At 35.3% G+C, this 17,415-nt stretch overlaps 1 protein-coding gene across 7 annotated transcripts; it reads right to left on the bottom strand.

Moving 5' to 3' along the window:
• Nucleotides 1-1,844: 1,844 nt before the first annotated feature.
• LOC127869201 (39S ribosomal protein L51, mitochondrial-like) lies at nt 1,845-17,046 on the bottom strand. 7 transcript variants are annotated; one of them, XM_052411560.1, is made up of 5 exons: nt 16,910-17,046; nt 10,828-10,913; nt 7,373-7,514; nt 4,272-4,379; nt 1,845-2,258 (listed from the first exon to the last, which is right to left on the bottom strand). In XM_052411560.1, the coding sequence occupies exons 2-5, from the start codon at nt 10,900-10,902 to the stop codon at nt 2,011-2,013; spliced, it is 573 nt and encodes a 190-aa protein (XP_052267520.1). In that variant the 5' UTR covers nt 10,903-10,913; nt 16,910-17,046; the 3' UTR covers nt 1,845-2,010. The 7 variants fall into 7 exon arrangements, with proteins under 7 accessions (XP_052267520.1, XP_052267524.1, XP_052267522.1 ...); XM_052411564.1 differs by having other exon boundaries at nt 7,373-7,481; XM_052411562.1 differs by having other exon boundaries at nt 16,973-17,028.
• Between the last annotated feature and the right edge of the window lie 369 nt (nt 17,047-17,415).

The following is a 17,415-nucleotide window of genomic DNA, read 5'->3' as shown; positions in this document are numbered from 1 at the left end:
TTTGACAAGACAATTCTTACCTGAATACCACAATGGATTCCACTCAAACAGTACCCCATGCCCCAACCCAGAATCCGTGCCCCCCCCCCCCCCCCCCCCCCACAAAAAAATAAAAAAATAAATTAATAAATAAATTGAAGGACCGTCCAAACTTCCCATCCAAGCTATTGCTATCAAACTTGAAATAAAATCTTACTAGTTTGTTTTATGTCTTTACAAATGTTCAATAGATTGTGGAAAATATACCTGAACTATTACCTTGACCTTATTGAATAATTTCCCCATGATGGCTTACGTTATACTGTCAAGCACTCGAACAGTCAAGCGCGCTGTCCTCTGACAGCCCTTGTTTCATCAACAATGTTAAGTCGAATATCTCCACCAATACGATTTTTTTTAAGAAACCCTGGCGGATATGTTACTCTGGGGACATTGATTGATATCATTTTCGGTGCAAACACTTTCACTGGCATACCTTTAAAGAAATTTGTAAATAAAGTGCTAAATAGGGGACAAATCCCTGCATCGTCGACTTCAAATAGCCAAATTTCAATAAATCCTGAATAATAATTACCAGGATTTTTTTTAACATACATGATAATACCTCATTTGCATATACCAAAAGATATTTTAATTTAAAAATGCTTTTAAACAATTATAAAACTGGATTTACTTACCCTACCGAAATTCAGCAAAATTTATCGGAAACTTTTCCAAGCACGTCCAACTTTTTACATCATATCGGGTTTCCGGGGGTGAATAAATATTACTGATCGTAAAACTGAAGTACTTGAAGAGGCATAGCAGATATTGTAACAATAGCAAACAAATATAAAATAGTGAAGCGTTGTGAGTATCGTCTAAGCTAAGAAACAAAATCATACCGCCTCGCCATTGTTCAATTCGGTTTTAACAAGCCGTACACCCATCCCAACGTATTTTTTTAAAGATGCTATAGAGAAAACAAATGTTATCAGATATCAATGAACAAAAACCTATTCAAATGTGTTCAACGGCGACAGCATCTTTTCCAAAAGAGATAACTACATTTCTTGAGATCGGAGACGACTTCATTAAACTGAATTGTGATGTTGACAAGCCAGGCATTTTGTTTTTCGTAAGCAGGTGGTTAGTTTGGTGTATGTGTTAATGAAATATGGTTGGTGAAATGTAAACAAACGGAATGACAGCCACTCTGTACCGTCGCTTCTAGAATAATTAACATAACACATTGAGAAAATTGCAAAAAAAACCAACACGCACAAACCCTTCCTCTGTTTAACATAAGAAATATTGCGGAATCTGATCATACTGAACACTCGTGGCAGATTTTACTTGTCCCTTAACACGAGGAATTTTATACTAAAATGACGGAGACTCTCGGATCACTATAATGTTCCGCGGACATTACTTTTCTTGTTAGGTCTTTAGGTCTGAACGATTGAAATGCGGTTTTAATTTTGGACATGTCCTAATGATCCTATCAAATTGAGATAACCCCGGTAGTCGCAGACATCGTGATTAATTCTTATTAGCGATAATTGGAATCGTATGTTTTCGAAACAAACTTCATTCATTATTGATGCACGTGCGGGAACTCAAATACTCTGGAGTTCTTGTAAAATGTGAAGAATGGAAAAATGGTAAGTAAGCTGCATAGAATGGCATGTTAAGTTTAATATTAAATTCTTTAAAAATATTGAATCAATTTCAAAGACTGCATGTCCAGAGAAAAGTTTCTTTAACACAAACAAATAAGAATTAAAAAGTGCATAATGTTTTATTTCTAACAAGAACATTGCAATGTTATCATCTGCTAACTACTCTTTATTTTTGTATTATTAAATTTTATGCTTAACACTGTCTTCTGTAATGGAAATAATCATTCATTTCAGGGAGTCCGAGATAAAACAATACATGTAAATACACCTAAATGGTATCTTCATTACAAAGGAAAGCTAGATCAACAGCACTGATTTTCTGTCATCTGAAACTACACACAGACCTGGATCAATACACCTTCTGTGTTCCAATCACATTCGTGATGGGCTTGCCCCTATGTTGGTTATACTTCTTGTACAGGTACTTGATGCGCCGCCAGTTCTGGTTGTAGTACGTGGGGTAGAGCTGACGTATCTTGTGCCCCTCCATGCCCATGAGACGTATCAGCCGCTGCATCTCGTTGCCATTGAAACCCTTAAGCCAGGCTGGGGCCCGGAGAAGGTCCCTCGGGGTCAGGTCTGTGTCCCCGAGAATATCTAAGAGTGGAGAATAAGCAGACAAGCGTTTAAACCTTGACGTTGCTACTGGCATTTTATGTTCATTTGCAAACTATAAGTGTTACTGTCATCGTATCGGGGAATTATTACCAAACAATTGTGACACTTTTTAAAGTTAGCCTTACTTTAGGAAAACTGGGTTTAATGAATGTGGGTCAAGTGCAATCACAAATTAGCCTTGCAGTATGCACAGGCTAATCAGGGATGACAGTTTCTTCCACTGGACTATGGCTAAAAAGAAATTTTGTTTAAACAAAACATAAATTAAAAGCAAGATGACACTTAATGCACTTGCAATAAGCCCAGTTTTCCCGGATGAGGCTTCTTCATATTATTAAGCAATAAATACAACAATTTTAAAAGCTTATATGCGCCCATTTAAGTTGTTTTCTATTTTTAACTACTGTTATTTACTCTACAATAATTCTATAATTAATCATTTATTTTCTTTCATGTCTAAAAATTTACATGTGCATGTTCTAAAAATAGTTTCCAATGTTTAAAGACACACTGATAATATACCAGGTTAGCTGGATGTCCCTATATTTCAGTGCATAATGTAAAAGGTTAATAATAGCTTGTGCTTGTAAAAAGCATCTAAATATTTACTTTTGCAACAATTTTTTTATTGTTTGATTGTGTATTAAAGAAATTTAACAGATAGATTTTTGAAGACTGTACTTTGACCACAGTGTACAATGACCAGCATTTGATAAACTGAAGCACAAACCTTTAATTTGCACTCTATTACAGTGATTCATTTGATCTTGTAAAATAGTTCAGAGGATGGGGGAAGACTTCATAAGATTTTAAATACAATTTTTAAAGTCAATTTTTTTTTTTGCTCTTCCATTTGATTTTTGTGTATAAGTGTATATTTTCATGTAGAGCTACTTGTTTAGTAAAACTTTTTGTGTCTCTTGACTTTCGGTAATTGGGTTGTCACCCTTTCAGTTGTATTTGTAATGTTATGCAACTTATATTAATAATCTAAAACATAATAGGATTCCTCAAAAACCTTTCCAACATCTCCAATCGTTTTATCAATACCACTCAAACATTATTAGATAACATTATATCTTGTCACAGTTTGCTGTTTCAGCTGAAGAACCTGTCACAAGACAGTATTAATCAAAGGCTCTATCTGACAGCCTGTTTATGGCACTTTTATCTCACTTGCCAGTTTCCATTGCTTAATTAAAAGTTAAGACAGCTTCTCTGCCTTGCATGTACAACATTAATAATTATATTGGCATCTTAATCATTTATTATTTGCATTTTTCAAATCTATACATGATTTAATGTCCCATTTGCAGTACATGTATATTGTCAATATTTATATTTTATGCAATTTTAGACACAGTATGTCATTTTCAAGTTTGTAAACTCAATATTGCAATAAATGACACCATGTTTACTTTCGCGCAAAAAGTACTATGGACGCGAATATTTATGATTAGGGTTAATAGGGCTCGATTGGTCATTGTCGGTTTGGGTACTACTTACATGTACCCTGGGTACTCTTAAGTATTAAACCTTAATAAAAAAATGAATCACAGGTTCCATAAGCTGATTATCTACTCAAAATGCAGTCTGTATGTGAAAATGCAAAAGGTTGTAATTATCTATGTATAAATATTATGTTACAAATTCATATGGCATGAACTTATATGAAGTCCATAAACCTCAAGATGTGATTTTTGAAAAAAATGTTACTTCAAAGAAGACTCTGTTAACCCTTTCCCACTCAGAAGCAAAGTGAAAATGGCTATGTGCAAACAGCATACAAAGGGAACAGCCTGCAAGTAACTTGCAGTCTGTTCAGATTTTATGCTGTTTGCTGCTCATTAGTATACATGTATAATGGTTGGAAATGAAGCCATTAAAACTTGAATCTATGCAGTAAGTAAGGTCTTTAGTTCAATTTAACTTTCTAAGGGACTACAAATGCGTCAAAATACATATCTAAGAAGACTCTTTTAACAATCTGACCTATGTTGTCATTTCTTCCATAAAGTGCCTTTGTTGCACCCCAAGTCTTCCTCACTCTGTAGGGTTTCAGAGCATGTACCTTGGTCGGTATACCCCTTGGTAAGGATCCTGAAAAACAGTTGTTTTGTTAAGTTGTTTGTACTTGGTGGCACAAGTAAATGATACAGGGAACAAATTAGTAGAATGAAAGCCATGTTTATTTAGATACTGAAAAAATTCAAATCAGGGACTTAAACAAACAATACAGTAAATTCACTCATTTTTATAATACTTCCACCTTATAGGCTTTATTGAATTTTGTATTAAAACATAACAACTACATCCTTGAGCAGGGTTCTCAATAAGAGCCAGCCGCCGGCCAAATCGGCTGTTTGAAATCAGATTTTGGCTGATTGAAAATCGCTCAGATTCGGAAAATCGGCAATTGACTTTTCGAAATGTGTGTGTCTTTTCGGTAATTTTGCTCCTTTTTTTCTATTAAGCAACGACGTCGCTTCATTATCTCCCTTAACGCGTGTTTTTGACTGGTTTGAATTTTCGAGACATAATAATGACCTTTGTATCATTAGACACGCGGTTCAGTCTAACATTGCATTCCCGGTTACTAAAGTGTCATAAATCTCGTTAGCACTAAGAGTCGATAGCTACATTCGAAAGCGTATTAGAATTACAACAACAACAACAATGAAAAGGGGCAAATTGGAATCGGTCAAAAAGCAGTCAAATATTTTGGCGTTCGTTTCATCACATCATGAGTTTTTGTTCCTGATTGCTTGGTTTTTTTGTGTTAATGCAAAGTTTTTGTTGTTGTGAAAGTTTGTTTTAATTCAGTTACGTTTCAAACTAGAAGTGTCACGCAAAATGTGCATGGTAGATGGACGATCAGGCCTTTTCTTCCCATTCCTGTAGGGGCGAATTTCTGCCCCATTCCCAATCCAAGAGCATTTTTCATTTTTGTTAGTTAAAAAAGCTAAAATTCATAAAATGCACAAAAAAATGCTCAAATTTAAGTGCCTGATTGACCATTAAAATAGCCATAAAATGGCCCAAAATGCAGGAAATCAAGTGCTTAATTTAAACAAGGGACAAAATTGTCACAAAACCAGGTTTTCATTGTGAAAAAAAAATCTGATAAAGGGAGAAAACTCAAACTGAACTTTTGAAATGACCAAAAAAAAATTAACCCCCTTTGTAAGTTTTTTTTTTTTTTTAAATCTATTTTTAGTCGTGGCGACCTTGACATTGGAGATATTGACGTGATTCTTTCGTGGGACACACCGTCCCATGATGGTGAACAAATGTGCCAAATGATTTTAAAATCTCACAATGAATGACATAGTTATGGCCAGGACAAGCTCATTTATGGCCATTTTTTACCTTTGAACTCAAAGTGTGACCTTGACCTTGGAGATATCGACGTAATTATTTCGCGCAACACACCGTCCAATGATGGTGAACAAATGTGCCAAATGATTTTAAAATCTGACGATGAACGACATAGTTATGGCTCGGACAAGCTCATTTATGGCCATTTTTGACCTTTGAACTCAAAGTGTGACCTTGACCTTGGAGATATCGACGTAATTATTTCACGCGACACACCGTCCAATGATGGTGAACAAATGTGCCAAATGATTTTAAAATCTGACAATGAACGACATAGTTATGGCCCGGACAAGCTTATTCCGCCAGCCCGCCAGCCCGCCCGCATTCGCCAATCTAATAACCAGTTTTTTCCTTCGGAAAACCTGGTTAATAAAAATTTCCCTCGGACCACCCTAGAAGGCCTGTTGGTTTCACATTTTGCCTGTTGGCTCAAAAGTTATTGAGAACCCTGCTGGTGCTCCTTGTGTTCAACAAATGGCATACTAGCTAGTACAATGTATTGATAAAGCCCATAATAGAAGAGCCAGCGTTCTGCAAACCCATTAGGCAGCAGCGTCCCCTTAATTGGCTGCCACACACGACATAAATATAAGCCAATAATATACAAAACTCGATTTATGCCTCACCATAAATGGCTAGCTCAGTTCACCTATATTTCATAAGAGGAAGAGATACTTGATTGAAGTTAATGTTTTACATAACTGGGTTTAAGGGGTGATTTGCAAACCCTTCAATTATCCCGATTTGTATCTGTCTCTTTTTATATCTGAAAACTATGTTGACAAAAGCCTACATATTTTAGGACATAAGAATTTTTATATTTTTTTTATTAGAGGTCACAGTGACCTTGACCTTTGACCTAGTGACCCAAAAATAGGTGTGGCATGTAGACCTCATCAAGGTGCAGCTACATAGGAAGTTTCAAAGTTGTAGGTGGAAGCACTTTGATTTTAGAGCGAATGTTAAGGTTTAAGCACAACGCAGACGGAGGACAGTAGACGCCGGACTATAAACTGGCTATGACAATCCCTCTTGTTTTCTCCGAAAACAGCCGAGTTAAAATTGGTTCTATTTTCACTGAACCCAGTGTACCCCTGATAACAAACATTTCAAGCCTTGTAATTATATGTTTACAAAATAATTTCAAACAGACTGTACAAGAAATTCTTAGGTTAAAGATGTATCATAGAAATTGAACAGACCTTTTCAGTTCTGGCAAATAGACAAAATTGAAAAAAAAAATCAGATTTGCACATTTAGCTTGTAGCTGTGATATTTGCAAGGAAACAGACATGCTGAACATTTACCATGCTCTAAAATATCCATAATTACATGTATAATAGGTATGCATATTATGACGATTTTAAAACCTGAAAATTATAAAGCGTTACAAATGTGAAACAATTGAATAATTTGAAGAATTGTGTTGGCATTGTTACATTTTGTGACTTTACCAGGATTAGGTATATACTGTATAAAATTCACCAATCACTGTATGAGAACGGATGGCCTAGTGGTCGAAGTAATAGACTTTTACTCCAAGGGTAAGTGGTTTGAGCCCAAATATGGGTTACTTTTTTTTTAATAATTGTATTCTTATTTCTTACTGGATCTATTAAGTTGCAATTTTTTACATTCATCAAATTTAAAGCACTTAACAACAAACGTCAATACATGCCACAATCTGTAAAAAGTTCCCTTTAAAGTGTAGTTACCTCCATCAAACCAGTTCTGTTTGTATCCGTGCCGGTTGGGACCTGGAGTTTTGTACGGAGATGGAGCTGGAAACTTGTACTCTGGACCCACAGACCTACACCTCATGGACTCCACCAACAAGGTTTTATTGTCAACCTGCGTCTGGAGACAGTGATAACATCATCACAAAATAATGCAAGAAAAGACACATTCATCCTGCTGTACCAAACCACTTAAGATCTGAAATTTTGGTGACAGATAATAATTAAGAGAAAAAATTCTTAGACAATCAAAACCTTCACACTCTCAGTTTGCAAGTTTCCTAAATTTTGTCATATTTTTTAAGCAGGGTCTTGAATTATTGACAATATCTACTGGTTGGCTACAATTTTCCAGACAATATTTTTTTAACATTTGAATTTGGTAACCTCTTTTTGATATTGGTCATTCACTTCCAAATTAAAGATTCATTATTAAGTAAATTATTTTTTCACTCAAAATACGTAAATTCAATTCTTGGTAAAAAAAATAATTCTTTTTTATTGAGGAGTGCGCATGAGCAATTAAAAATTACAGTAAATTCATGACCCAGACAGTGTTAGTTATATTTAAAGCTGTCTGCACATGTAAATTAAAGAAGATGCAGTCTGACAGAAACCATCCGTAAGCCCCCACGATGTTCAAGAATGAGTTTCTTATTATCCCCACGCTTTTCGGAGAAAAAGTGGGGATATATTGTGGTTATCTCCGTCTTTCGTTCGTCCTGGCCACTATCTTCTCCTACACTATAAGCACTAGAACCTTGAAACTAACACACATGGTAGCTTTGAGCATATTTGCGACCCTGCACTATTTGGAATTTTGATCTGACACCTGGGTCAAAAGTTATGGGGGTTGGGGTGGGGCCGGGTCAGAGATTTTTACTCATTTTTTTTAAGTTATTTTACTATAATTTCTTCATTTCTACGCCGATTGTCTTCAAATTGATACTGAACCTCTCTTATAACAATACGGTCAATCTCAACTATGCATGGCCCCATTACCAACCCTGGGGCGCCCCTCCCACATAGGCCACGCCCACCCAAAATTGCCTTTTACTATAACTTCTTCATTTCTACACCGATTCACTTCAAATTGATACTGAACCTCTCTTATGACAATACGGTCAATCTCAGCTATGCATGGCCCCATTACCATCCCTGGGGCACCCCGCCCACATAGGACACGCCCACCCAAAATTGCCTTTTACTATAATTTCTTCATTTCTATACAGATTCACTTCAAATTGATACTGAACCTCTCTTATGACAATACGGTTAATCTTTACTATGCATGGCCCCATTACCAACCCTTGGACGCCCCGCCCAAAAAGGCCATGCCCACCCAAAATTGCCTTTTACTGTAATTTCTTTATTTCTATACCGATTCACTTCAAATTGATACTGAACCTCTTTTATAACAATACAGTCAATCTCAACTATGCATGGCCCCATTACCAACCCTGGGGCGCCCCGCCCACATAGGCCACGCTCTCCCAAAATTGTCTTTTACTATAATTTCTTCATTTCTACACCGATTTACTTCAAATTAATACTGAACCTCTCTAATGACAATACGGTCAATCTCAACTATGTATGGCCCCATTACCAACCATGGGGCGTCCCGCCCACATAGGCCACGCCCACCCAAAATTGCCTTTTAATATGATTTCTTCATGTCTACACCGATTCACTTCTAATTGATACTGAACTTCAATGGTCAATCTCAACTATGCATGGCCCCATTACCAACCCTGGGGCGCCCCTGGGTCAAACATGCGGCGTGGGGATACGAGTCAGCCTCTGCCGCGCCATTTCTAGTCTTCAAACTGTCACATTACTGTATTTTCCAATCTATAACTTTTCGTTTCTATTTAGTACTTATGTTTTGATAAATTGCTATAACTTCATAATATCAACTGCTAAAATGATTTATTTGAATTCTAATACAAATTTCAAACATTTAAAAAGCATTTGTTTGTTCATGCCCTTAAAAAACAACCTAAGAAAATACTTCTGTCAATGTGAAAAAGACTCTTCTATACATGTTTAACCCATGTGCGCATGTCAGACTTGGCACGAAAAACCCGCCCCCAGGAAAACCCGTTTTTTCCCGCCCCGGGCAAAACTTTGAAAGTGGGCAATACTGGGAAATACTATTTTTTTCTTCATTGAACATGCAGGAATCTGTCACTTACTGTAGCAATCAAAGCATGTTTTCACAGTTAATGGGAGGGCCCTAATTGGCACTAGTCTGTGTATCTTTTATGGCCCTTAATAAACAGTTAGAGGGCCTTTGTCTGGCCCTAATAGGGCCCTTATGTGGCGCAAATAGGTCCAATGTTTATCTAAGTGGCCCAGTGTTATTGTTAGTTGTACAAACTGTGTGTCATAAATGATGACACAAAACTGTGTCAATAATTTAAAACACTAAATTGGGGCATGAGTCTTAATGCAACATGAGATCAACTAAATTATTTTAATGATAACAAAAAGATATATTACATGTATAATCCCTCATGTCTCTACCCATTTCCCTTTTCCTTCGTAAATACCATTCTGTTACATATCATATCATATTTTTAGAAAAATAATGTGAGTTAATAAAATGTAAATCAGATAAAACACAGATACCAAGTTAAACCCAGTATTGTCCATAAAGACCATTAAATTGAATTTCATTTATGTAAAAATAAGAAAGTATTATTAGGATTCCAAACTTTACACATGATGTAGTTGGTTAAAATGTAACAAATAGTTTCTAATTATTAATAATTAATGGATATGTTTTTATAGAGACTAATAATTATATAAGTTATATAATTGTGTAATATCTTTATTACTCAGTAAAGCCCATCCAAACCATCCAAAACAAACACAAAATGAATTGCACTTTTTTTGCAGAAAAAAAGTAATTATTAATATGCATCCACATTAAGTAGAAGTTAACAGTGTAAATAATACAATAGAATTGCTAAATAAATAGTTATTTTCTGTTATGTACTAAATCATTTTTATCATTATGCAAGTTGTGCTGTTGTATAATTGTGTAATATCTTCGATACCCAAGTAATGCCCATCCAAACAGACAAAGAAAAAGAATTTCCATTTTCATGAAAATGAGAAGGAATTATGACTATGTTTTCACATGAATTAGAAGTTGACAATGTAACTAATAGTTAAAAATTGCTAATTGATATGTTCTTTTAATATGTACAAACTCATTATTATCGTTTAAGTTATACAATATTGTAATATCTTTATTACACAGTATTGCCCACTATTGCCCAGTAAAACCCAGGTTTTTCCAGTATTACCAGACCGGGTCGGTCAATACTATAAAACCCGGGTTTTATGCCGCATGTGGCATTTGATTTATTAAAACAAACGTTAAGAATCCAGGCTGCTTAGTGAAAAATTTCACTGTTGTTACTTACAATGCATTGTGAACAGCTGCTGGATCTAGCAAACAACTGACGAGCGTATGTGATCCCTTTGGTTAACCATGACATCTCTAATGTCTCTGAAAGTAAAGAATTTAATTACACTATACAATATATAGTTTCCTCATGTATAAATCATATCAAAAGCATTTTAAATGTTGATGTTTTCTTCTTGATGCTCAAACCATTGTGGCAGGGAGAGAAAATTGTGTGGACAGTAAAGGAGTTTAAACTAGGACACCATACTTTCATGGCAAGAGCTCTCCTAAATGACCTCACTAGACCAAATGAACAATTTAGTCCTCAAATTCCTAAACAATAGCCCTATCCCTTAATTTCATAGTATTTGCCCTCCTCATAGTACATGTATTGGGCCTTTAACGATCATAAACCTTCAATAAGTGCTGGAAAGATACCGTAATTACTCTATGTTTTCGGACACTCTAAGTTTTCGGACATCCCCTTTTTTAGCAAAAATAATTATTTTTCATGACTCTTCATGTTCCGACACACGATTTTTCGTCCATTATTTATGTCTCTAAGTTTTCGGACAGAATATTTTACAGCGCTATCTTACCAAATTTTGGTCCTGTTTTCGATATCTAATGACACTTCGATCATGGGGTTTTACAACCAGATTAACATCATAAAACATGGAAGGTGCATGCCTGAGGGCAACGGACCATTACATTGCGTTATTGGGTAAATAACCTGGTAAACGGGTATTAAACAATGGTTTCGCCCGATAGCATAAGCGTTATGACACTTACCAGGGGCAGTACCAATTGACAGTTCAATTATCTACCGCAATGGTCTCACCCCTTCTAAGTAAAATAACTGTGACAAATACTAAACGCTTCAAAGTGTGATGCACCCTATTTTAAATTTTACGAACAATGGAAGGTGTTAGAAAACAACTATCTGAAATGAACAAACAAAGAGTTCAAAGTTTGCTTTTTTGCGTTAATTACAGGTTCATACTAGCGAGTATTGGTACGTCACATTCTCATCTTTGAACTCGTTGGTCAAAGTACAACCTTGTAGTTACTTTTTGTCAAATAAATTAAGCATTTAAAATTATTTAAAATGCAGTGCAAATATATATAACTGTAATTTATACTGTACGGCATGGTATTTTACAAGCGCATGCTATTACCGGTAGTCGTTGATACAATTGACGCTATTTTCGGACACTTCAATTCTTTTGTGAATATATTCATACCTATGTTTTCGGACACGAAAAAAAATAATTATTTTTAAGTGTCCGATAACATAGAGTAATTAGGGTAATGTTTTTTTTTCATTTTTTAGAAGTTTTAATTTATTTGATGGTTATCCATGACTATTATGACGATCATTCTCATGATTTCCAGTGTTCATTGGTAGGTCATGTTTATTCCAGTACGATGCTATGATTTTTAAATTACTAGTATGTACATGTAACACACACATAAGTAGTTTGTTAATGGATTAATAGTAGCTTTATGTAATGCGTTATATGCTGCTCATTTTTCAATAAAATGTAAAAATATTTTAAAAACTAAATGAGCAAGAGTTTCGTTTTTCAATAAAGTTACTATTTTTAGAACAAGCAAGTGCGCATAGTAACAAATCTCAACAACCAATCAGAAGGGCCGATACTGTGAGACAAAGTGTACATGAAATAAATTACTAAAGGGAACTAAGTCTAGCCAGTATTTTTTCACAACGTTGCCGATTTAAAAGCAGTTTTTGGTGAAATGTCCAAGAATACACATTTAACTATAGATATTATATATTACCAGGGTTCTCAATAACTGTTGAGCCAACAGGCACAAATCTGAAACCAACAGGCCTTCAAGTGGGGTCCGGCGGGGGGGGGGGGGGGGGGGGGGGGGGGGGGGGAATTTTAAAATTGAGCACTTGATTTCCTGCATTTTGGGCCATGTGTGCATTTTATGAATTTTTTTAATTAACAAAATATAAATGGAACAAGATGTGTTTGTGAAACACTATGTCCCCGTATATGACGTTTGACCTTGAAGGATGACCTAGACATTGACCCTTCACCACTCAAAATGTGCAGCTCCATGAGATACACATGCATGTCAAATATAAAATTGCTAGCTTCAATATTGCAGAAGTGACATTACATGAGCATTTTTGACCCATATATTTGACCTTTAAGGATGACCTTGACCTTTCACCACTCAAAATGTGCAGCTCCATGAGATACACATGCATGCCAAATATCAAGTTGCTATCTTCAATATTGCAAAAGTACTCATAAAATGAGCGATTTTGGCCACAAATATATGACCTCTGACCTTGAAGGATGACCTTTACCTTTCACCACTCAAAATGTGCAGCTCCATGAGATACACATGCATGCCAAATATCAAGTTGCTATCTTGAATATTGAAATATTGCAAAAGTGTACATTAAAATTTAGCGATTTTGACCCATATATTTGACCTTTGACCTTGAAGGATGACCTTGACCTTTCACCACTCAAAATGTGCAGCTCCATGATTTACATATGCATGCCAAATATCAAGTTGCTATCTTCAATATTGCAAAAGTTATTGCAAATGTTAAAGTTGGCGCAAACCAACAGACCAACAGACAGGGCAAAAACAATATGTCCCCTACTACTATAGTGAGGGACATAGTAGTGGGGGACATAAAAAAGCTCTTTATTACTTTTGTGAAATTTCAACTCAACATGTGATGAACAGAATGTCAAAATATTTTACAGACTTTTGACCGATTCATTGTTGTTGTAATGTGTTAAGGGAGATAATGATAAGAAGTCTTTGCTTAATAGCAGATATGAGCAAAATTACCGAAAAGACACGCAAATTTCGAAAAGTTGATTGCCGATAATAACGATTTACCAAATCTTAGCGATTTTCAACCGGCCAAAATCTGATTTCAAACGGCTGATTTGGCTGACGGCCGGCTCTTATTGGGAACCCTGTATGGTGGACGAACCAGTTATCGAACACCTAAGAAATTACTTTAAATTTCCTTAAAATTAAAACACTTAAAATGACAAAAACATTTTGTTTTAACAAATGACTAACAGTTCAATCATTGAATAATTTATCTGTGAAGTTTTCCAGCAAACTACCTTCAAGAATTTATAACAATGATTCCCTGGTTATTGTCACCTCTAGCAGACAAAACAAAATGGCGGCCGATGTAAACATGACCTATTACCCGACACTTCATAAATATTAGTGCTGCAACAATACGCCAAAAACCGTATTGCAATATATTGTCAGTTCAAAAACCCGTATTGCAATATATCGCAATATATTGCTAACTTGTACCAAAATTATAACTTGCCAATTACCCAATAATCACGTATATTCCAGTTTTAAAGCAAATTCTGGTAAATATTTACTATAAATGTGCTCAAGAATAACAAGAAACACAAACATTTCGTATCAAATACATTTTGGCATTTGTAACTATTTAAAGATGTGATGAAATAACGTCCAACCGGGGCGTTTTTTTCCACTGAACACGCGTAATTCACCTGACATGATGTTCCCGTTTTTATACAACACAAAATACACCCATACTTTCCATGCGATGTTCTACATGTCTGCATAATTTTCGCGCGCTTTTTATTGAGACAAAGGATAAAGCATTTTTTCATTTGACGCTAGAATTTTGTATTGTCGCATTAGCATTAAAATTTGGAAGCGTATTACCAAAATTCAGATTACAAATTTAATAATGCTCAATTCAGAATCGAACGAAACATTTACAGCTATGCGCAATTAATTCAATGATAATCTGTTCAAAAGCATCGAACGAATGCTCTGATGTAACAACGCTACTCTGTATAATACACTTTTCAGAATGCTATTTTTACGTAAAACATTATTTACACTGCTTTGTTTTGTTTTCCTTGTTATCATTATTTCGAACAAAATTTCTGGACAAAATGTGAATGAATTTTTGTAAAATTTTCGTACCGGTATGATGAAAATCGTATCCCAATACAATATGCGGATTGCGTATTGCGATATATACCGATATACCGGTATATTGTTGCAGCACTAATAAATATTATACTACTCCAGTATATACAAAGTCACATGACTATCACGTGACCCGGACTTGGGGAAAAAATCTGCGTCTGCTGCAATCAAAATTGCAAACGGAAATATGCTTTTGTTGTGTAAATGCACGTTTTAAATGCATTAAAAAAGTAATAGCAAAAAACACATAAAACGGTGTAAATAACAATAAATGCATCCCTTTAACCTGTTTTTGGCGCATTTGTTTTCAAGCTAAGTAGGCAAGTAGGTCATGGACTTCATGTGCGACCATTTGTTTATCAATGTGACGTCATGCGCACTTTTGCGCATGTGCATACAGAACCAAAACAAAACGTCTGATAATAGGTGCTGTTCGATAACAGGTACTTACACGATATAACAAATGCATGTTTTTGTATTTGTTCACTGCCAAAATTTGAATGTTTTCATTAAGAGGGCCAATAGTACGGAAAGACATGCTAATAAGAGCATACATAGGTTACGTTGCGGTCTAAATTTGAAAGTCAAATGTCACAAGTTAGAGTAGAAATTGAGAAAACTTGCAAAAAGGACCTCGGACCACTTTCTCACAAGCAATTTGCAACAGGGTATGCCCTAGTCCAAATTTTTGACGCTCTTAAATATTAAGCTACTTTTTATATGGGTAATATTTGGAGCGTACAAAGGGTGAAAGACCAATTATGTGGTGGGAATTTTTTGTTCTTTGTCTATATTGTTGCGCAAGGATTTTGTGCGCAACATTCAAGCCCCGATAAAAGACACTTAATAACAACGGATTGCAATAATATTTACATACCTGTGTAGATAATTCATTTCTCGATAATGTTCCGTAAAAATTATGTAATGACACTTTGAATTTTGCACGCCCGAGCAATTTAAATCCAACCACTATTCAATTTTTCAATATCTCTCGATTCGCTCGCTGTGTAGATATAAATCGATAACACGACCTCGATGTAAAGCATCTGGTTTAAAGTGGAAGAATAAACAGCGTAAAATACAGTTTGCGTTCGTCTGTTGTGGTGCAGCGCGTTACATAGTAAACCGAGGTTATACTTTTCTGGATTAATTTAGCATTGTTTTTTTTCTAAATTGACAATTAAAAAGTTCTGAAATAAATTACATCTTTTATTTTTATACTGTACATAAATAATATTGATACAGATCGTACAGTATACTGTCCTTTGTAACGTAGAATGTAAGTACATAAAACAACACAGACAGAGGTGCGAAAAAGACATGCATAAACACTTCCTGAAACTTAGAACAGTGAATAGAAACTGCACCATATCTGTTTTGAACATATGCTTATTAAATCGACAAAGTTTAGCATTCTAGATCTAGTTACGTAAAAGTCGGTGTTAAAAGCTCATGTTAAATAAAATTACGCGTACACGTTACACCGTAATGCCTTCTTCTGATTGGTTCATATTTAAATCAGTTTCATGACATGGCTACAGGTCAGTGATTGTTTTGCGATTTAAGCAGAAGTTTATGCCTTTCAAACTTCGAATCGACGATATTTGATGTAAAAATGAACTTCTGAATTAAAACTGAATGAGTTGGTAATGTTGCAATTTTACGCAAATTGATGAAAATTTAAACTTTCTGGTTTCCACCACAAAAAAGGTCCTTCAACGATGAGACGTTCCAAAGAATTTAGCCCATATAAAAAGTATCTCTAAATTCTTTGCGCGTCTTATAAATGAGACTAGGTATGCCCAGTCAGTGTTAGAAAAGACATTTGCACGAGTTCCAATATTTTCTAACCAGGCTGCCAAACACCTCTTTTAATTTAACCATGTGCATGATGTGTTCGCTGTGCAACGATTTTGAAGACAAATGCAAAATCTTCCAAGCAGAAAATTGTTCTGCTACATTGCTAGTCTAGCTCTAGGTAAAGAAACTTCAACCTTGGCACTAGAACGAGACAAATCACAATTATACTATTCAGTAAGTCGCGTATTTAAAAAAAAAACTATATGTGTTTTAAAACAAAAAGTAAAGCAATTCGCATTTACAGCAGTAAGTGTAATTATAAAAAAGAAATTAATCAATATGCATAACATGCCCTTCGTCCGTACTCAAATTTATCCGATTGCTATTTCATTCAAGGCTACACGCCACCAATAGATGTAAGTCAAACTGGTAATGAAACAAAACGGACCAATGACCTGGATATGGATCTGGATCTGGATGTGTACGTCGAAGAAACCAATTCTGGCTTTAACTCGACGGTGGTGGAGTGCGCGATAGATGCACTATTGCTGTTTAAATACACTGTCTTTGAAAATGTCTATAGTTGACGAGTTCACAATGTCATCACTAAGTTTATTCCAGTCAATCACAGTTTTTACAAAGAATGAATTTTTAAAAAGAACAGTTTTTGATGGAATAGTTTCAAAACACTTGGAGTTATTGTTCACAAAGTTACACACAATGTTTTGGTGAATATAGCCCTCGTATTGTTTAGCCCTTATAGTACGTTTAGGCCTTAGTGGCTTAAGGTATCGTTCAATGGGAATGG

Source organism: Dreissena polymorpha, chromosome 2 (genome assembly GCF_020536995.1).
Source record: "Dreissena polymorpha isolate Duluth1 chromosome 2, UMN_Dpol_1.0, whole genome shotgun sequence".
Taxonomy (NCBI): domain Eukaryota; kingdom Metazoa; phylum Mollusca; class Bivalvia; order Myida; family Dreissenidae; genus Dreissena; species Dreissena polymorpha.
This window is presented reverse-complemented; position numbering and strand designations above follow the sequence as displayed.